General features: G+C 34.4%; 1 protein-coding gene and 2 long non-coding RNA genes across 4 annotated transcripts in view; 1 reads left to right on the forward strand and 2 right to left on the reverse strand.

Moving 5' to 3' along the window:
- Nucleotides 1-10972, reverse strand: part of LOC120334181 (homeobox protein cut-like 1) — a 42187-nt gene extending 31215 nt beyond the window's left edge. Inside the window, exons 1-3 of the mRNA XM_039401634.2 lie at nt 10760-10972; nt 1723-1833; nt 1097-1223 (exon numbers count right to left, since the gene is read on the reverse strand). Coding sequence (XP_039257568.2) covers nt 1097-1223; nt 1723-1833; nt 10760-10822 — 301 coding nt within the window. The 5' untranslated portion in view covers nt 10823-10972. The remainder of the gene's footprint in view (nt 1-1096; nt 1224-1722; nt 1834-10759) is intronic.
- Nucleotides 10973-13231: 2259 nt separating this feature from the next.
- Nucleotides 13232-15519, forward strand: LOC144411778 (uncharacterized). The gene is made up of 3 exons (XR_013468888.1): nt 13232-14173; nt 14694-14765; nt 14854-15519. It is a non-coding gene; the product is annotated as an uncharacterized LOC144411778 (long non-coding RNA).
- A 3755-nt stretch (nt 15520-19274) lies between these two features.
- LOC120334633 (uncharacterized) lies at nt 19275-22459 on the reverse strand. 2 transcript variants are annotated; one of them, XR_005568520.2, is made up of 7 exons: nt 22379-22459; nt 21887-21957; nt 21460-21557; nt 20548-21380; nt 20058-20125; nt 19714-19814; nt 19275-19432 (listed from the first exon to the last, which is right to left on the reverse strand). It is a non-coding gene; the product is annotated as an uncharacterized LOC120334633 (long non-coding RNA). The 2 variants fall into 2 exon arrangements; XR_005568422.2 differs by lacking the exons at nt 21460-21557; nt 21887-21957; nt 22379-22459 and having other exon boundaries at nt 20548-20639.
- Between the last annotated feature and the right edge of the window lie 1023 nt (nt 22460-23482).

The raw sequence follows: 23482 nt of genomic DNA on the forward strand, positions 1-23482 counted from the left end.
TGATTTGAATATTTCATGTCGGCTGTTATGTATTTTTGTTTGTAAATGAATACCGCTAACTTAAACTGAACGATGTTGTCATCAACGCCGGATGCCGACGAAATCCGCGATAGATATTAAATACTATTTAGAGCTATTTTATACGCGCTAAATTACAAGTAATGAAAAAATTTCCTGTTATGTTCGGTCACTATCGAAACTGAGGATAAAAACAACTAATTAAGACACAATTTGCCGAGGACGCCTAAACCATCTCGACTAAGTTAAAATACACGATAAGATAATATTTTCAATCAAAACGTCCTCGAAGTCGTATGTTCTTCAAATCGGCGTTTATCGAAATTCTTTCATGTCTGCTGTAATATATTGCCGAACCACACATGGACGACGACGCTAGGATATGTGCGCCATATTCGGGATTATTATAAACACAAAAAAAGAGTATTTGAAGTTTGCGATATTTGAATTTAAATTCGATTTGGACATCCCTGCATTAAATTAGTCAGTTTTTAGTTGTGTTTCCAAAAATTAGTTGTAAATCAATTATTTTAATTGTCATTATGTCTTCCGGTGAGCTTCAGTTTAGTTTAGAATTTTTCTGGGGTTAGAGTCGGGAAAAGGTCCATTCGCAAGAAGTGCATTTTGTTTTTAGTCTTGACGAATTCACCCAACGAGCAAGGCGCGGCACGAGGGAAACGCTGGAATTTATTCAAGCCGTGTTTCACTATCCACGAGGCGCAAAGCGAGGGAAACGTTGAAAATAATTAACAGCTTTTCGTTAGCAATTCATTCGCTGGAATGTAATGAGCGGCGTTTTGCTACCCACGATGTGCAAGACATAGCGAAGCGCCGTTAATGAACGAGTGCAAGGTAAGCGAAAGGCTGGGATTTAATCGATGGCGTTTCCCTTTTAACCACGAGCAATTTATCGTGTTTCAGCGGGGCGACACCTAGTGGCGTTGCGACTTACGTCGTGGTTGCACTGTGTAAATTCCGGACGGACCCCCCCCCGTTGAAAACGGCCTGGTTGCGCCACTGGTCCCATTGTCAATAAAACAAGCATTAGTGCAGACTACGCCAAACCTACAATACAAACCTGGTAATTCTATCAACCTCTTGTATAAATTGAGGAAATCGGCTTCACAAGCTTTACTGCGTTTTGATAAAGCATCGATCTCCCCCTGGAAGCTCCTTAGTAAAGGAGAAACCAACTTGCGTATATCCTGATAAAAAAAGAACAAGAAATACTGAAATACCAGATCATAAATGGGTAAAAACAATAAAAAAGCGATTTATATATAAAATTAATATTAATTAAGCAAGGGCGTCCACATTCAAACCTTTCTGAAATTAATTATATTCAATATTTTGAATTTTAGTATTAATTTCGACTAGTTTGTTATAATTATTTTGAGTGACGAACATCTAACAGTAAGAAATAGGCAAATTTGATTTCTGAAAACTGTATAATTAGAAAACCAATTAAAAAAATCACTGTTTATCTGTATTTTTCCTGTAATTCTAAAAGAAACATTATCTTCAATGTGTTTTTCAATAAACATTATTCAACATGATATTCCATATTGGAAAATAATATTTTAGAATGTGTGCAGAATAGTGCATTGAAGCTTGTATCAAGTTATTTTATATTGTACAATTAGCAATAAAGGAGTATAAGACCCAATACATATAAGTAATAGTAATAACAATGAGAGGATATACCTCAGGTGTTTCTCTTTTAAATTCTTTGCTTTGTTCTACTAGTCGTCGTCTTGATGCATCACTTGCATCTTGTCTGTTGGCAAGTTCTGTTGCATTCACATCCAAATCTCTCTGTAAATACAATGAGGATACGACTATTTACTAACACAGAAAACAAAATGTAAATACTGATCATTTTTTTTTTCTCTTTTTGAATGATCATAAACATGTATTCTGAAGTATAACATGAAAAAAAAATGTTATTAATAAAATTAAATATTTTTAAAAAAGGAATCTGAAATTAAGGACAACACATTTGAAACAAATTCATAAAACGAGAGAGCGATGCTCAAATATATGGACACAAAGACCAAAACGAAGCAGTAGTCCACCTTACATTTTACAGTCCCAATGCCGCCAAAAAAAACTTCAGAGTTTCAGACTTTTACGTAGCAAGAGAGAGGTCAAATAATTTGTATTAATTTTCAAAAGGTCACCACACAGAATTTCGAATCAAAAACGAATCACATAGAACCCACAGAAATTTTCAAAATGAATGAAAGTAATAGCATTCTAGCAAAAAATACAACTTTGTAACGATAACAACAAAAAGAAAAATACCAACTAGAACAACAACATAATAACAAAACAATCCATATGTACTCTTCGTGTCCAATATATTCCATAACTCACTTTCCATTTGGCAGTAAAGTATGACAGGCTATAACAGACATCCGTCACATTATGATCGTTTATGTGAACAAAACAATCTCATGTGTCACATTGACTGCATACAATATCAAACTTTTCATTGTCATAATTTGTGAAATTTTCTTTCCATTTTTTACAGAGAAAACTTATTTCGGATAAGGTCACATACACCGTATATGTATATACTCATAAGTAGTAGAGATTGAACTCTGAGTGGACCATAGGTGACAATTAAAGTACCAACAGCTACTGGTCTGGAACTATAGAAAATTAAGGCCAGATATTATGCGTTAGTAAGTTACATCTGACTAATAAAGCTTTATGACTTGTAATAGAAAAATAAAATTCATTATGTGTTTTAAAAGTAAGGGACTTTTAAAAAAATTTCAGACTTTTTACGCAAGGGAATGACAGAATGACAGTATAAAGAATAATTCAATTATTTTATGTATAATAGTGATAACCAAAAGATGAAGATGATCAATTGTAAACGTTCCATATCGGGGCTGAAACTTTGTTCTCAGGATATACCATCTGGAGAGATCTGATTTCAGCAGGATATTGCAACGATTGATTTGATCGGAGCCGTTTCACAGGATGTCTGGAAGCTTTAACAGCGTTCCATTAAAAAAGTAATCAAGTACACAATCATTTGCTATTCATCACTGTGACTCTTATATGTTTTCAATATGCCATTGAAATTTTTCTGCTAAATAATCGAATAACTTTCCAGTTATGACCATGCATGAAACGGCTTATCATATGACACCGGGCATTGGGAAAGACACCTTTTAACGCAAAATGAAGGCGAGAGAAATATTGGGAAACCAGTTATGCAGAAGTGAGAATCGTTCAAGCACGCAGCCTGACGCTTGCCCCACTAATGTCGATTTGATACGGATGATATATAGGCAAACACGCAATATCGGGCCGATATATTGGTCAAACTCTAAAAAGATAGTGTTCATGTCTAAGAGAATATTCAATCCATTCCATTAAAACAACTCTAACACCATAGTGTTATTTAACAGAATGATTTAGCTTTTTTTTAATGTTTGATTTTCTTCTTATCTTATCAATATTAACGACTTTTTAGGCAGGGGAATGACAGTTTAAAGAATAATTCAATTATATTTTATGCATAATAGTATAGTGATAACCAAAAGATGAAGATGATCAATTGTAAACGTTCAATATCGAGACTGAAAATTTGTTCTCAGGATATATCGTCTGCGAGATCTGATTTCAGCAGGATATTGCAACGATTGATTTGATCAAGAGTTGTTCCACAGGATGTCTGGGAGCTAGAACATTGTTCCATCAAGAAGTTAATTAACGAAAAAATTGTTCGCTATTCATCATTGCTATTAAAATTATCATGCTTCTGGATAATTTTTTCTGCTAAATAATCATAACCCCTTCCCCTCATCTATAGTAACAGGTTTATAATCATGGCAATTTTTACGTTAAAAGTACAGCATACCATTTACACACAATGGAGCAGATCGTCATTATAAAGTTCGCAAAGTTGATCATAAAGATAGTGTTTATGCCTAGAGAATATTCAATCCATTAAAAAACAGTGCTCCCAATGTATGTGAACCAAGATGGCGAACACCAGAATGTAGTATGTGTACCAGGTTAGGGTTAGCCCATAATATTATTTCAATTTTTCTTATTTTGTTCTATTACGAGTTCGGGGACTAGCCCAATGACTCCCATAGTATTTGTACCTGAAATTATGACCTAACCCTAATCTGGTGAACATACTACGTTCCTGTGTCCGCTATCTTGGTTCACATACTTCGGGAGTACCAAAACAACTATAACAGTAACACCATAGTGTCATTTCACAGGATGATTCAGCTTTTTCAGAATGTTTGCTTATTATCTTGCTCTTGCTACATTTCATGATCGTTTTTACCCTAACGTTCTGTGGCCTCAAAATTAAATTACTGATAACATTAAAAACAATCATTTTTACATGACATTTAATCCGTTATTATTTATTTCATTATTTTAACATTATTATTTTCTTGACATCCGCGATTTGAATTCGTGGCTTAACTTAAACACAATAGATGCCTACAAGTTTTTATAATTTTATAAAGTGATGCTTCCCACAAATACAATTATTATTGATCAACACTTCAACACCAAATTTAAAATAAACAATCTAATTTAATAGAAAAGAAAATCAGTTAGGTTGAAATATGTTTTTGTTGAAAATGCAAGCGGCCCAAAAGGATTTTCAAGTGATCCAGTTTTGAGTCACCATCAGGGGCATAGACAGGCAGGGTTTGAAGGTCGGCACTCCCTTTTCAAATATAAGATAATTTTTTTCGTATCATTCATACATAGTAATTTCTTGTAGCTTGAAAAGCTTTTTAGACCCTCAAGACTTTTGAAAATTCCGGCCGCTAACTGTTACGGTCTATCTTGGTAATTGGAAATCCCATCCCCCCTTTTGAAAATTCCTGGCAACGCACCCTGGTCGCGACCCATAGTTTGGGAAACACTGCTATAACCTAAGCAGTCTAAGTATCATATAAACTGTTAATTAACAAAAACAGTATTTATCAATGTGTGCTCGAATTACAACTCAGTAAAATTGCAGATTAAAAACTCAATTCGAAACCCTGCTCTTTGCACAAATCATCTCATGCCATACAGGAATGATTCTAGTTCGAATCCAGTAAATAATAGAAGCCTTGTTTACACAAATATAAGAAACATTTCGAAATTATTGGTGAGTGCAAATGATATAAATTGGTCTCTGTCCCTGTCAGAGACCGTTGCTCTGCGGCAGAATAAAAGTCGCATCATTTTACATAATTGAACATTCTGTGCATAATTGTTTCAACGCCACATCGCCTTTTCATCATATAGCGACGTTATGTGTACTATAATATATCCTTTTTAATAAATAAATGCAAGCGCTTCCATGTTTAATGATGAACATTTTCGAAAATGAATGCCTAACTACCTAATAAACTAAAACATCATCGACAGTTACATACAGCGACAATAATAGACACATCCCACATCATACTAACAAATAATTAAAAACATTCAATTTCGTAAATAAGCGACACGAGAAATCGTTCTTCTTACAGACGAAACTTGTCAAGTGCGCTCGCAACTGGCGATTGAAGAAGTTTATTCGCGATCAATCCTAAACTGCAACGCAAAAATTTTAAATTGAAACGTCAGCAAAATGTGGATCTAGTAAATAACCTAATAACAAATTAATATCGTAAAATTATTCTGCAATGGTAAGGTAGGCTATACAAGAAATATTGGCGGAGTTGCTTAGAAAATAACATTCGTCGGACCAATTGAAATTATCCAATAATTTTACAAATTCGATATGGTTATCGACAAAGTCGTAAAACGTTTTGTATTTTATATAAGATTCCTCGGTTAACTTGGCCTTATTTTTTTTTTTTATAGGAAGAGGAATTCGTAATATGATCAATACAGTACACAATTAAATAGGCTATTTCCATTAAAAACCAACGAATGAGTTAATAATGTACAAGCGTGGACGACGATGGATATATTTTTCTAAAGTATGGCCGATTTCAAATCATCGATCATTCGAGAAACGTACGTAACGCCAGAAAAAGATATGCTGATCGCAGGCCTATCAATCACTTGGACGATCGATTAGAAAGAGTTGGAATTTAGGATAAAAAGGGAGGTTCGAAGCATGCTAGAAATCGATAAACCATCGCGAAATGGTCTATTACTATTTTATTTTGGTTTTCCTTTATGCACAAATATTTCTCCCGACCGTTATATCGATCCATGTCGTTCGCTAAAAAAGCAGTGATCACTAACGTGAATATATCGATTTATTTTGATATTAAATGTAAGTAATGTGTTTTCGGATCAATGCATAATTTTCTATGGGAACATGGAATAAAACGACGGAATGGAAATATACCACGGAAAGCTTCGTTCGGCGCAAATAACAAGTTATAAAGAATTTAGGGATGGTTTGAAAATTTGAAATTCCAACGCATTCTGCATTCCTAGCCTTCACCCTAACTGGATTGGATAACTACATTCGTCAACTATTATTCAGTAACATTAAATTATCAAATTTAATTCGGTCGTCAGATAACTTTCGTATGCAGCAGGCTTAGACCCAGTTATAACTGACAAAATAAATATAGTATATTCAAGAAATATTAATAACCGAAGTGGAATAACTTAATATTCCGGGATTACGAAATATTTTTAAATCAAATTGTAATTTGTAGAATTTACGGGATAATTGTGGTGCTTATATAACGATGTATTTCATAAAAAAATTCCAATTGATATTGATTGAATTTCTGCGGGATCAACTACTTATACTTCTATCATTATGCGTTGGTTGGTCCATACACATATAATGCAAGGTTGTTGTCGCAAGAGTAACTATTCTAAAAATGATTATTCTCTGCGAAAGTCCAACTTTCGTCAGACGAAACGTCACGATAATATAATAGTGTTTGTATGTAGTCTTCTGAATCACTTAGAATTAGTTTAATCATAAAAACAAAATTTTATATGCCTGTGAATTTTTTTATTATAAATACGCAATACAGATTATTGAAGATCTAACTGAACCATATAAGACATATTCTATTGACGATAGTATGTGGTACTTTCTTAGAATGAGATTCGGCATGGCCTACAAATATCGTGAAGTCTTATCTAGTAATTCGGGATAAAGCAAATTTACTGAAATAAATCGGCTGGGAATGCATACTGACGCGAGGTAATATTTTTATACACCTCTGCTCTTTGGTTCATTAGAATGGAACATGTTCTTTAAGACTTTAAAATATGTGATCGCTGGCGATCAAGGTATTTATTTATTGGATTTTTTTATATCACGTTATATTACGTAACTATGTCACGACGGTGTTGCTATCCACGTGTATTACGCCGAACTGGGACTGTGACATGCTGCAATTGCAAAGACATTGATATTTAATATGGGAATTAGTTGCAATACCATATTTTAAAAGACGATTTCAGCGTGAAATACTTTTTAAAGAACGTTTTACTTTTCGGTGTGATCTTCACCACACAAAAAGTGATTTTTTGCCATGCGTTGGTTAATTCTATTACCGGTAATAAAATCACTTATTGGCCAATAACTAAATTAATAACTTAGTTAAATTATTAAGCATAGAATCCTAATCAGACAGTTTATGTATCAGGGTTAGGAATGCATATTGCACAGAAAATTCAAATTGTCAAATCATTCCTAACTATAACCATAACTGGATAATTAATTACTACTTTTTTATGTTAAAACGTGATGTCGGTGTTTTTATCGAACCTCATATTTTTGCATCAGTGGCAGGGGTAATAGACAAAGGAACCGAAAAAAAGTAATTCTGGTAAGAATAATTAATTATACATTACATAGTCGATGTCAAATTTCAGTTATATTATAACCACATATAACATGTAACAATGATTATATAATATAAAGTAAATTATTTGAATTATTATTGATCTGCAATACTGGCAATGTGTAATATATAAATTTTGAATTCTAATGTCCACAGGGAACTAAACAATGACAAAAATCAATACATTTCTATCTGCCAAGAAAAACAAACGGACTTCGCTCCCTTTTTAGAATAAATATTGATTAAAAATTGATAACATGTCATCTGTAGTTTCTAATTGAAATATAAAGATATCTTCCATGACATACTGAGTTGAATAATTTGCAAAAATAAAGCCACAAAAAAGCTTTTACATACAAAAACTCAATATTAAACCCAAATAGTACTAAATTTAGGAATGCAGGCACAGGAAGTCAAATTAACTGATTTATATGGCTCAGTTGGTGACCGTACATTTGAACCCACGTACATTTGAACCCATGCGTATATCCACGGGTTCAATCTATATTCGGGCGCTAAAACCCATGAGTTAGGGTTAGTATGGGTTTACGTTTAACTATCCGTGAAACAAAAAAAATTCCATAGGTGCAATAGCATACAGGTGCAATTGTCATGGGTTCAAATGTACGTGGGTTCAAATGTAATGGAACCGGCTCAGTTGTATCAAGCAACTATACTCATTTCACTCGTTCATTTCTAACATTCTAAATTGATCCATCTATTGATGTCTGGAATGCATCTGTGAGCATTAAGTAGGTGGTCAAGGTCTAACAACCTGGGGACACAGGGGAAATATCATGACAAGATCGGACATTGTTGGCTAATGGATTGGAAGATTTCAAAAATATCATTCCACCCCAGCATATTCACCTTCATTCCAAGCCTTCAATCATGGTGTCAATAAATTTTGTTTTACTTCATAGACCCTATATCAACATATACTGATGTAAGAATAAGAATATTCAATGTAACAACAATGTAACAAGATATTGCCAATTTACAAAAATAATTACTGTTAGAGTGTGGCCATGTTATATCAATCCCTAAACCCCAGAAAAATCATTGAAAATAATTATAAAAACATAAACCACATAATAATAATGAGCTATGCATGCTTTAGACAAGGCCATCATTGAACCAAACCAAAATTAAGGAAAATAATAAAATGGAGTTTCTCCAAATACATCATTGTTCGAAACAGTTTTAAACTTTTCCCTGCAATTTCAGATTCAAATCTACAAAATGTTAATTAAAGTGAAGTGGAAAAATTTTCAGGAAATTAGTTTGTTTGAAAAACTCCAGGAATGAGCAAATATTTGAAACATCTCATATATAAACCCCTACAAAAAATAACAGTATCCAATTTAGCCATCATGACCGGTAGTACGGTACCATTAACATTGGAATTTATATGCATTATGCATGTCAATAATTAAGGACAAATCTAAAGACTCATTCATTTCGTACAATGCAAGAAAATCAAATTATGACACATCTAGGATCATATGAAGACCCCCCCCTCCCCAAAGTATACAACTGAAAATTCAACCTCCGATCACGCTTGGATGAAGTTAGTTCATATGAAGATGTGGTCATACTGACATTAGCTTTGTTCATCGGTCAGGTCATATCCTCCGTTCAGATTGAAGCATATGAAGATCCTCTCCACAATAGGTTTAGAGGAGGAAGATCATCTTTATATTATTATATATCTCAAACAGTATGTAGGATCTGACTATAGCACCATCATAAAAAAAAGGGAACAACAACATATCGAATGCAATAATATACACAATAACTACCGTATATATTTTGACAATTGCATTTTTATTCATGATCACCTAAGATTTACCAGATAGGATTTTTCCTGAAATAAAATACTTCACATGGGACGCTTCTTAAAAAGATTATAGAGATATATGCAAGACCTTTTCACATCTTTAGCTTGGTAAAGACTAAGAGAGCAATGCTCAAATATATGGACAAAGTTATGGCTTTCCAGGTTAACAACAATCTTCAACTACTGAAAATTTAAATACAATTGTCTAACTCTAGAATTTAAAGAGAAAGGTGATTTTTTCACAATAAGAAAAAAAAATACTAACATCAATTTCAACAACAACAACATAAGAACAACACTTTGTGTCCAATAACCCTGAAATTACATCCCTGGCAAGACATGCATAACCTGTCTAAATAACATAGATGGAAGACGCACTATTCTTCAAGGTATGATACGCACACTTTATCAGCAATGCATCATTATTACTAAAAAGATTAATAAAATATTTTCAAGTTAACATTTATGCAAGCAATGTTATAATTCTGGAAAACTTCATCAGATAGGATTTGGATTTGGATCGTATTTAGTACCAAAATATATGTAAGCGTTGTATAACAGTGAATTTTGGCATTATTAAATACCTAAAATACTAAATACTTTGGTCTAACAATGTTTAATGCATATGGCAATTGTGGCGATCCCCACATACAGACATACCTAAATTATCTGTTACCTCCTGGTATGTCAATTGCAACCAAACTATTTTGAGTGCTCCACTGTGAGAGAGTACTCGCGATCCCAAGTTTTTCGTACAAAAGATAGGTCAGAGCCCCAACTAATTGTGGAATCGGCACTGACACAAAATGACCAACGACAAGTCACATGCTAAGAGCTGAATGTTAATATGTTTCCGTGACAGAGTAAAATGTAAGTAAAATGTGGTTGACACAAACAGACACCATCAATATAAAGAAATTCAAAAAAGAGAATTTCAAAAAGATCAGTTTGATTGCATTTTTACAGAAAAATAGATACACAAACAAAATATTTCATTTCACAATTCAACTGATAAAAAAAATAGATGAATCTTGAAGACAAAAATGCTGTTGCTGTCTGCATATCAATGCAAAAAGAATATAAATCCTACCTGAAGTTGAATGAGATTAAAATTTTTCCAAAACTGCAGCATAGATGAAATATTTGATGACATTTTGTTTGCTACTGCTGTAAAAACGCTGCACTTTTAGACTTTAAATCCACAATAAGAATACAGCATATTGTTTATTTAATCAGTGGAGAATTATACAGCATTTTGAAACTAACAGAACATAATATTTGGCTGCAAAACAAAATGTTTTGATGTCAGAGATGTTGTCGAATGTCGTTCTTATATGTATAATTGTAAAAAAGATTAAAAAATAGCAAGGAGAATAAGCTTGTTCACATACAGACATACTGTAATATCAGCCTAGCAATGCTGCAATGCATTCCGCCATCTCTCCAGACTCGATCCTTTTGAGTACATGCATTAGAAACAACTAGCCTATCCTGCTATCGCCGATTCGCAGTATCGGCTGATCCTGATCGATACAGTAGGTACCTACTGACCTAGGAGACTGTTTCAGTATTTGGTTATAGCTACTAAAGTATTCTATTCGTAAATCTTTGATACCGGTACCGGTAACAGGACACGGGGACAACTGGACAAGGTACCGGTAATGCAGTAATGTCACATGCAGGCTGCAGCTATGATTACAGGATTAAAAAATCTTTCAACGTCTTCCTGATTTTTCGCTTTCTTGCTTTTTTGCTGAACTAGGCTACCTTAAACAGTAAAAATCCTAATGGCAGGAATGGCAAAACTGTCGCGCGTTTGCGACGGGTGTTATTGCTTTATCTGTTTATCGCCGTCGAATCTCGCAAGATTCAGAAACATGAAAATCAGCATTCGTCAGTTCGTGCTTTTTCCGTTCTGTATGCTTTTCTTTATTGGACACGTTTAGTGGCCATAACGATCGTTTCAATATTATGTTGTTGTTGTTCTTGTTCTTTGACACGTTTTTAAAAAGTCGCTTTTCTCTTCGAATACTGGACCAATTGCTTTGAAATTTTCAGTGGTTAAAGATTAATTTCTTCGCTAAAAGGCTATTACTTTTATTTATTTCAAAATTTTGCGTGAATTCTATGAAATTTGATATTTCGTCTAAAATTTTGCTGTATTATTTTTTATCCATGGGAACACGGATTTTAGTCAGTGTCATGACTGGCTGTACGTTTTGATTCTGCGAAATTCTTGCTACTGGAAATTCAGAACTTTTTTGAGGGTACCGGTACCGGTAGCGTCAAAGGTACCGGTACCGGTAAAGACTGATTCGCTCTGGTCTAACGTGTCCATATATTTGTACGTAGCTCTCTTGTTAGTATTACCAGAGCCGTTATATAATGGCTATGATATTACTATCCAAATAAAAGATTATGAATATTTTTTGTTAACCAGAAAACTTTCAAGAATAGTATAATACCGGTATTCCAGAGCTTCAAGTCGACACCCAGCGCCTATTATCGCAAAGTACTGAAGTGCCGTATCCCAGGGATAGGAGAGACAGGTCAGTAGATAATATTTTTTGGCGCGGCGGTGTGGCTCAACGGGCTAAGCGTTAGGAATACGCTCGCCACCGCACCTCTAGTCACTCTGCATGGGTTCGCAGGTTCGAATCCCATGCAGGGATGGTTATGTGCGAGAGGATTGCTGGACTCCTCGCCGTCGTTGGGTGGTTCACGTAACCACTGGTCGGTTACGGCTTCCTCCACCACCAAGTCCATGCTTCCGAAAACAAACAATACAGTAAAAACTAATCCCATACCCGACTTGGAATGGTAACCGGACGAGAGGCCGTGGTTCGCCATATGGATAAGCCGTCTTATCGGCTTTCCTCTCCCCCGGGATAAATATGTAAATCCTATCCTATCCTATCCTAAATCGCGATAATACCGTAATGAAATGAAGAATTCCGTGAGAGTTTTGAATCGTGAGAAATATCATGCGCACCAGCAATGCAGCACACATACGCAAAACGGTTGAGTTGATTTCCGACAAACTTCCAGCAGTCGAAAATCATTTCTTTGTCTTGTGCGATCGCCTTACTTTCATCCAAATAAAAGTGAAAATTGAGAAAAATGCTAGCGAGGTTATTATATAATTCCTTTATACAGTTTTGCATTAATGCATTCTATTCCAAATGCAATGATATTTACATTACAACAATGAATAGAGAGAAATCCAAAAAGAAAGCTGATGGATGTTTCCCAGACACTAGACCCCAGAAAAATTCCCCTTACTTTAACTTTTGATACTTATTTTGGGGGTGTTTTGGACAGTTGGGTCGTAGTCGTACAGAATGGCTTACTTCACATGTTCAAAACCATCAGTTTTATTCAACCACGTGCTGCTTACAGGTACCGATAACTAATTTTTGATCATTGCAAATAAACCGTAAATATATACTACTACGGATTAAACCAATGACCAATATATGCTCATTGATTAAGCTAAAGCTCCTCGGACGGCATAGTAGAATAATTAAATAAATTAGTTGATTAACAACTAATTTTTAAGAACACAACAGACAAGAGAGCTATGCTCAAATATATGGACACGTAGAGTCACATAATTTTGATGACGTCATAGCGAAAAAAAAAGTAATACCCATCTGGAGAAAATTTTTATCTTTAACCACTGAAAATTTCAAAGCAATTGGTCCAGTATTCGAAGAGAAAAGCGACTTTTTAAAAACGTGTCAAAGAACAACAACAACAACAACATAATATTGAAACGATCGTTATGTCCACTACGTGTCCAATAACACGCAAAACTGGCAAACGAGGCAATGTTTGCAACCATGTTGGAATAAGTGCCTGAGCGACTGCGCAATATGCAATTGTTACGTCATGTAGACCGCCTTGCTGGTTGGTCGTCGTTACGTAAACAAGAGAGCTATGCTCAAATATATGGACACGTAGAGTCACATAATTTTGATGACGTCATAGCGAAAAAAAAAGTAATAGCCTTCTGGAGAAAATTTTTATCTTTAACCACTGAAAATTTCAAAGCAATTGGTCCAGTATTCGAAGAGAAAAGCGACTTTTTAAAAACGTGTCAAAGAACAAGAACAACAACAACAACATAATATTGAAACGATCGTTATGTCCACTACGTGTCCAATAAACAAGGAAATCGATGATCGGGGAAGGTTTGGCGCCAATATCAAAATGTAATATTCAGTCCACGTTGAAGTTAACATTTTCGCACTGTGTGCCGCTTTGGTATGTTAGTCGTTGTGTACTACCCAATGACATTAAACAACATGATGCGCAACTACGGCATTTTTGGCCGAAGATCGTATCCGATAGCACGCTCCAATGCACATACTTGACGAGACGAAAACGAGCGGATATGTGCTGCTTTCGAGCATAGCACGGATGGTTTTCGTGCCAGCTTTGACAGTTGTTGTCGATTTTAATGAAATTTTGGAAAGTTGAGGTAAAAAGAAATCGGAAAAAGGTAAGGTAAATACTATTGTTGTATGTCACACACGGGCATAGCACTGTTAAGTACATGTGGGAAAGCCAGCTTTTGTCAACAACTACGAAGTTATTAATTCAGTACGGTACGTAGTTGGCCATCTGCCGGAATTGCATAGTTACTTACCCCTTATGGTTCCAAATAGTTCATGCACCTCCATTTAGATTTTTTAATCAGTCAGGATATATACTCATTGGTCTAACATACTATTACGCATTAACTTTTATTTGCGTATTGAATCAAAAGGTTAAGAAGTTCACCTAACATTACACTCATACCGGTTTATATTGTATTATCTGATCTCTCAAGTACTTGGAGCCACGAAGGCTTGTAAGTTTCTGACTAAACCCCTTTATTAGTTGGTTTATATACCAAATTCAGTAAAACATTTTTTACATGCATCATGAGATATTGGATTTATTAGCTTTCCCATTCTAAATCATATAGACTGCTTTATTTATTCTTAACGAAAATTAATAAATCTCCTATCTTTCTTCAGATGTGAAAGTTGTGGACGAACCTGTCTAAGCATTGTGAGACTCCTGCAGCACAAGAGGCAATAGCAAAAGTAGTAAGTATATCAATCAAGAAATTAAGCCGACATAAAGTAAAACTTTCAACTATTCGTCTAATCTCAATTTCCTATTATTTATTCACAGGACAACTATAGCAGAATGGGAGATATCAGAAGTCTGGCGACATATCAGTGACAGTGTGATTCCAAGAAATATAATTAGAGTGCTCAATAAATGTTTGCAATAGATAGAAGAACAACCTATGGAGGCATGCAAAGACATTTGACCCTCCGGTAGAGTTGTGTATGGCCCCCACATCCTGAAGGGCTTGAAGAAAATAACTAAAAATTCCAAAGCGTAAGATTGCATAAGCGATCTTATTTGTAAAAAGACACAAAACACGCCAGACATATTTAAAACAGCTTTGGAAAATGGTTCTTTGGTTCATCAACTTTTGGTAGTACTATGGAAGAAATTCAGGAAAGGGTATAATCGTGATTCATGATAAAATACTGTTATATATATTTTAGACAACTTCAATCTAGACCAGGGATGTCAAACTCGCGGCCCCAGAGAACTTCCACTGCGGCCCTCGAACGCTTAACAATAACTGTAATAGTATTTTGGAAGTTTTTTTTTTATCTAAATGTATTAGATTTTTTAAACCTTTCAAAGTGAAATTGATTATTCACACAGAAAACAATTTACTGAAAGTCGTTTTGGAAAATTAATTTATTTTTTGTTCACATTTTGGCCCAATTAAGAATACACATCAAGCTAGCAAAAGAATACTTGAGTGATTAAATTAAACGCAAAGTACATGAAGAAGGTGGCATTTTCGAAGAAAATGGGAGTTGCAATATTTCTGCATTTTACAAAATTCTCAAGCACATTGTTAGGTCAATATATTTAGATTACCGTAAGTCATTTTTAGTGTATGTATTATTCTTTTCTTATCCAAAGCTTGTTCAAAAATGATTTCGAGCGTTGTACATAGAATTTTATGATTTTTTATAATAAATACAGTAACTTGCAATAACAGTGGAATGCAAATATTAATATGTAATTGCATTTGAAATTAAAGAAAATAATAAAACTTAATCCAACTGTTTAGTGTCATCACAATAAAACTATCTTAAAAATATCTTTCAAATATACATTATCAAAAACTGTTTGAGGCCCTTTTTACAATTTCCAAAATGCAATCCGGCTCTCAAAAACCCATGAGTTTGACACCACTGATCTATTTCAGACGATTCAAGCATTGCTTTGGGGAATAATATCACTTCAATTAAATTGAAAAAAATCTCACTGTATTAAATACAAAATCGTTGCTCTCATAAAGGTAAACCAATTCAGCCACTGGAATATATTGGCCTTCACAAAGCAATGGAGGCAAAATTGAGAGTTCATGAGCTATGAACTTTTGTTCTTTTCTTTGTTTTGAACTTTTCATACTCCACAGCCCCTCTTAGTTTTTTTTAATTTTAATTACCATGTGATGGTCATACATATCTTTAACTTGTATTTTCTGTCATGATGTTTTATCTCAATGTGTCAAACTATCAATTAGTGTGCACTTTTTGCTTCCAGATGACATAAATGTATTGTCTTGTTTATTACCTCAGCTTGGAGTATTGACAAGAAAAAGGTGCCAGTAAATTACGTAAAATTTTTCTTAACTCTTTGTTATAATCAAAATTCACAATTAATAGGAATTATAAACAGCCAACAATCAATGAGAATTATATGCAAAATCCCCCAGAATAAATTTGTCTTCTTAAATCGGAGGAAGGCAAAACATATATAGGTAGTTTCCATCCACACAAGTCTTTCAAGAAGACTTACTCGAGCCAAACTAAATGAGCATCTTCAGGTGATCGGTAAGGCTGCAAGTTGAATTCAGCCCTGTTAAACTATTGCATAGAAGATAATATTAATTAGTGGGCTATGAGCTAAATTCCTAAATTTAAACAAACCTATCTACGAAGCATTATGTTCCATCGATGTGACCTACGATTACCTGAATATGTAATATGTCTAATAAATTCACCTATTAAAGCAAGTTCGATAGGTGCAAACTTTGTGTTATGGAATTGTATCACAGCACCGTTAGGGGGAGGACGAACAGTTTTGCTGTTTTGTATGACACCCTCTTTAAATGAAATTTCAATGTTTAAGCGCAAACATCAAAATTACTAATTTTGAACTTTGTCATTATCTGCAAAATGTTCCACACAAATCCTTCCGCTATCGCGTTTGTAATCTTCTCTGATAAAAAAAAAACGTCTATGGTGTCCAAAATTGCTCTTTACAGCTTGTCCGCCATTCCAGCTTTCCAAGCTAGCAAAACTTTTTAGATATAGGGATTATTTTCTTTCGTTACAGGTGCAAAAAGGCAGGTACTACACGTAAAGAAGACGCCGAGTATCAAAAGCGAGCGGAAAACGGTCGCGAAAGGCGACGAGAAATATGTGCATTGGAGCGTATCATGAAATACAATCTTTCGCTCGTAGCCTTATGGAGTGACGTCAGAGTTGCCTATCATGTTGTTTAATGTCATTAGTACTACCCATCATTATTATCGTACATGACCAGAAGTGTTTTATGTATAAATTGTTTCCACTAATTTGAACTATGAGTTGTTTTGTCATTGTTGTTATATATAATTTTGTTTTTGTCCTGGTTGTTATTTTTCTTCTTGTTGTCATTGTGGAAAACGCTGTACCAATTGCTTTGACATTTGCAGTGGTTAAGGTCTTGAAGATTGTTGTTGCTATGAGGTTCAGCTCAAAGCAAGGGCTTACTCACGGAGAAAACTCACTTCAGAGCAAAGTCACCAATACCAACTGAAACACCAGGTTCTGTTATGATAGGATAGGATTCACATATTTATTCCGGGGGAGAGTAAAACCAATAGGACGACTTAATCACATGGCGAACCACGGCCGCTCGTCCGGTTACCAGTTCGGGCCGGGTATGGGTTTAGTTAGCCAGTTTTTTCTTTTCGGAAGCATGGACTTGGTGATGTAGGAAGCCGTAACCGACCAGCGATTACGTGAACCACCCTATTGAAACACTCGTACCAACCCCAACCTACCCTGTGAGCAATTCAGATTCAGATTTTATTTTCGTCATGCAAAACCAATATACGATATGAAAAAATAAAAAAAGACATATAACAAATTACGAAGACAGATATCGGCTTGTTGCAATAGACGAGGGATCGCGAAAGACTCAAAGAGTCATCCAGTCAGCGACACCTTGTAGCTGCATTGAAGCAGCAAATATAGCAACCGAACAACTCAATATTAAATAGTCACTAAATTCGACACAATCATATATATAAAAGGGACAACAAAAAGAATGCCACAATGACCACGAAGAGTTACCTAAACATTCACTTAATTAGCCTCAATCACAAAAAGGAACAACAAAGTTTGAAAAATAAAATACAGGATGTCATAATAACTATGGAGTATTAGATATTTACCTAATTAAACTCGATCATACAGAGTAAGAACAAAATAAAATCGAAATAAACACCGAGATACTACAATGATCACATCGTATTATATGACTTAACAGCGACATCTGTAAGAAGGATATGCCTCAATGACAACAAAGAATTGCGAAATAATGCTGACTAAGCATACACAGTAAACCAATATGGCGTGCCCAGCAACGGGCTTCTGGCTGCGAGAATCAATACCGTATTTAACGGATTTTTATGTTGAAAGCGATTGTTAGTGGCTATTAGAGTAGTGCAGAATAATTATGGGTTCTGCAGTATTCGTGGCATATAGGTTGGGCGGAAAATATTAAAACAAGAACAGTACACAGCGAGCACACAACTTGACGAACATGGATGGGAAAAGCAGCACCACAGGGATAGGTACGGTACATACCCGTATACAAATATAATATTTCTAGACTAATTGCAACTGGGCTTATAAGCATCTAGGTATAGGCAATATCTATATATATCTTCAATCTATAATATGTGCTGAAGCTAATGCGACAAATTCAATAATTCTAATTCCCTTCATTCCAATGCACACCATAATTGCTTTTTAGGATGCTTTATACTAGTTTTTCCGAACCTATGGGTCGCAACCCAAAACTGGGACGCCTGAAGATCATCTTCGGTCGCTTGTGTTTTCAACAAAAACTCAAAAGTTGCCGATTTTATTTGCTAGTATATTTTATTTTATATTTGGTATTGAAGTGTTGCTTAATATTAGATTGTATATGTGGTGAGAATCATAGCATAAAAACTTGACAGCATCTATTTTGCTCAAGCGAACCCACGCCACGATTTCGAAAACTCTCTGATTGCAAACATGCGCAGCATGCTCACATTGCGGTAGTTTCTGGGAAACAAATGTCACATGAAATTTATTGTTTTATATATATTATATTAGTCATTTAATTTTGCGGCCATAAAATCACTAAATGCCTTTTAGTATGTGGGCATATCCTTGAGTTTACTTTTTGAAAAAAATTGGGTTGCCCGAAAAAAAGGTTGGGGCCCTCTGCAGTAGCCTAATATATAAATTACACAATTTTTACGCAGCCATGTATATTTGACACTATGCAGTTAAACCCAACCCAAAAGCGTGTAAAATGTATTCTTGTGTATATTTTTGGTTGAATTCCGATAGATTCCCTTTTCAGTAATTAAACATCAAGTTTTCATCCTGGTCTGCTTTTTCGCTTTCATCTAATAAAAGAATAGGTAATTATAGAGTGGCAGAGTATTTAAACAAGATGACACAATTTAAAAAAAATATCATTGAAGTTTATGTTTCTCTACAATAGTCAAAAATTTGTAGAAAAACTTTTTAAATATAGGCTATCTGCAACAAGTGACACTTAGCGACAGTTAGGTCAAGGACGATCAATATCTGTCATATATTGCCTATGCGTATGAAATGTGTCATAATGGCTCGTTATTAGCACTGGCAGTGTTAGCAATCTATTTTTCATTTGAACTTTACTCACCCGGAGTTTCTACTTGTTCCTCACCCCGAACGTTTACAATTACGCGATGTTTCCTGTATTTTCCCCAAATCCACCCATTGCGATAGTACCCCCCTCGAGGTCTGCAATATAAAACGATAAAAAGTATATTAAACAAGGCCAGAAATAAATATATTCAGGTATTCTATAATTTCAAACTGAATGAAAAGGGTAGGCCTACTTGTTGTGAAATAGCTTGAATTTGTTTGTATAGAGGATAGAAGAATTAAGAAACATGAACGCTAAAGAGTTCTTTAATACGTAATATATATATATATATTATACAGAATTTGTTATTAAAATATAACAAAAGTAGTAGGTACTACCTGACCACAGCATCAGTGGTCATGAGAGCAAATCCAATAATCAACAGGAGTAAAACTGCTTTCTGCATCTAAAAAAGAGACATAATGTAATAGGTCATAGGTATCTTATGAATAAAAATACGGAAAATTAGAGGAATGAGGCTCGTCTGTAATGCCAATGGGGTGAATTCAAAATAAAACAAAAACTAAGTATATAACACACCTATCAACTCAGTATAAAAGACTTATATTCTGGGTGAGAATACAATAATACGTGTATACGATAATCACGACCTACTTTTGCCGCCGTCGGAAGTTTTGAAGATGTACAAAATACATTTCGAAATTTCTTTTTGTATATATATATAAACTATAATTATATTGTCTACAGGAAAATAGGTTTCTAGAACAGCATCTTTAAAAATTCGAGTTCGAGCAGATTGCCAGTTAAACTACCCTTCCTTTCATTACTCCAAACTACGGGCAAAATTTCTTTTAAGTAATGACCCACCTTGAATTGATTGCTGTTAGCGTTCTCTCAAGATATCGTACTAGAAACAGTGCGAGACTTGCTTTTAACCTAAGAATATTCTGTAGAACGGAGCGGAAGGAAAGCATTATCGTGATATGTGTATGTTCCTCGCAGAGATGCGGTGCAAAAGCTGCAACCATATGGGAGAGGTACTCTAGTTTTCTTATTTATTTTTTCATATTTGGTGATTTTTGTACCTTTTGCCGATATAAATAAGATTTTACGTTGAAGATTTCATTGTCAAAGAATAATAATGTTCGACAATCATTACATAGAGAAATGATCTCATAGTGTTCATATCAGTTTTCTTATTCTTACGATCATTCCTAACCTGAACTCGAACTGGATAATTACAAATTTGTTATTTCAATTATTAACGAGACGAGGAGATTTTTTTCAAATCTCACATTTTTGCATTAGTGGCGGTGGCGTTTTACAAAAGATCCGATTCCTAATATGCCTTCCATACCAGCACCACTCTGCCCTATGTGTTTCAATATAGACAAGAACTTTGTTATTTTTACCAAGTATATTGCCACTGATGATATAAATATATATATATTCAATGTTTTTCGACTATTTTGTGTTGCACGCTTGCAATTTACAACAATTTAAAAAATTTCATATGTGTTCATACACGAATAGTTCCATGTTTTTGTCCATTTACATTTATTCTCGTCAATATATATATATATATATATATATATATATATTAACTAAAAATTCGAATTTAGTCTTGAATAATATTCTTCTTTTCATTTATACCGTATACAGCTATTCGTCGAATAATGACTCCATTTCCAAGACGTAATCTGTAAAATAGCAATAAATATTGTGTAAATAATATTTATCACATGAAGTAAATAACTTATCACACTCTATATGTCGTACCCGGGGCCGTATCATCTGCTTGTTTCTGTTCTACGTCTACTTCATCATATGCGAGTCTTCGGCGATACCGTTCATCATGTGCAGTTGACATTGTTGGACTGAAAAACAATTAATTCTTATATTTTCTTTCTCACCGCGAAAATGCATGATAATTGAAATTGATGATGATATTTTATTGAGATTCAAAGTATTTTTCACCCAATTTAAAATGAAAGTTAAACAGGAAAACCAAGTAAAATGCATAAACTGTATTTTCAATTTGATATAATCGCTTCTATGTTCCACGGGAAATGACTAGAATCCTAATTGAGCAAACTTCTACTAGCGAATTAAGTGATATAATGCATATTTTCTATTTCATTATTTATCCATATAATTATTTTCAAATATTATAAGTACCATCGACCACAATAAAAACTTGAGTTACGTTATGAAGATGTCGGTGAGGGCAAACAAAGAGAGTCCAATCACGAGCAGGACGATCATTGATTGTTTCATCTGAAACAAAATGCAATCGCAATATTAAACATTGAGAGATTTCGTATTTAGTGAAGTAAGCAGCATTTGGCCCAACCTTACTCAGTCAATATTATGACAGGCATTAAGTGACAATTCTCACGAATTATTCTCATTTTCATATTCATTTTGAAAGAGAGAAAGTTTGTGGTGATTTGTCTTAGCTATGCCTGCGAATGTATCGCCTCTTGTATTGAAAAATGAGTAAAAATACCCAATGCTCGGACATGTATTAACTAAAATATGGACATACTAATGCTTGACTGTTTTACTTTGAGGACAAAACGCCAAACATATTCACTTACATTACTCATCTCACCCGGAAAAGGTAGGTAGAAATATTTAGGTAATAACAAGTATCTATGCACATGTGCCCTATTAGATTTATGTGTTTATGCCTCACCTTGATTAGTCCGATAAGTTTAACGCTGGCCTCTAATTAACAGGGAAGAGCTTTGAGTATGCTCGTTATATATTCAAGAATAAACCACGGGAAGAAAATACAATCATTAAGTCTGAATCACTTCCAGAAACAATTTTGGGACAACTTGCATAGACAATGGAACACCAGGATAAGTGAAAGAAACAATGAAACATCGGGATAAATGAGAGTAACAATGGAACACCAGGATGAGCGAGAGAAACAATCGAGAACAAGAATCACGACAACCGTGTATTGAAAACGTACTACAGTGTTTCCCCGAAAATAAGACTGGGTCTTATTTCAATTTTCTTTCGAAAAATAACACTAGGGCTTATTTGCGGGGGATGTCTTATATTTTTATTTATTGAAAACAAAAGTAAAGAATTACGAGATTTTCAAATATACAAACTATGAAAACCGATAGCCATTTACTTATAAATAACACGTTCTTATTTAAAACAACTGCAAAACATAGATTATCAATCATTTAAAACGTGTATGAGGGATAAAAAAATCTCGCGTTATTGACTAGGTCAAGAGGAGGGCTTATATCAAAATCATTTTTAAAATTCAAGCTAGGTCTTATTTTCAGGTTAGGTCTTATTTTCGGGAAAACACGGTAGTTCGGTGCGATCAACATTAACGCTTTCACTTAACACGTATATACTTGCTTTTTTTCACATTTTTAGTGTCCATATGTTATGTTTGGTTATTTTTTCTTTTGTAGTCTTTGCAGATTCACTCTAAATATTGTATACACTTGAGGCTCTTTGTATAAGTACTCTCTTTGTATGAGCGCGAATCCTTCCAATGTCTTGCCTCGGCATTCCATGTATAAACATATGTTCAATGTGTTGTACCGTTAGAACCCGTCAAACATCCGGTTATTGTAATTTTGCAAACGCCACAATAGGCAATATTATAGAACAATAGGTGCAAAGAAGCTTTAGTTTAGTCAAACAATGGTGAGTGGTCACAAGACGATGACTTAGTCATAAACACACCAAATTTTTAATTATCCATTCCAAGGCACCCATTGTTTAAAAAGGTTGCACGTAGGGTTACCAGAGCAAGAATAATGTA

The sequence above is a fragment of the Styela clava genome, chromosome 15 (genome assembly GCF_964204865.1).
Source record: "Styela clava chromosome 15, kaStyClav1.hap1.2, whole genome shotgun sequence".
NCBI classification, from domain to species: domain Eukaryota; kingdom Metazoa; phylum Chordata; class Ascidiacea; order Stolidobranchia; family Styelidae; genus Styela; species Styela clava.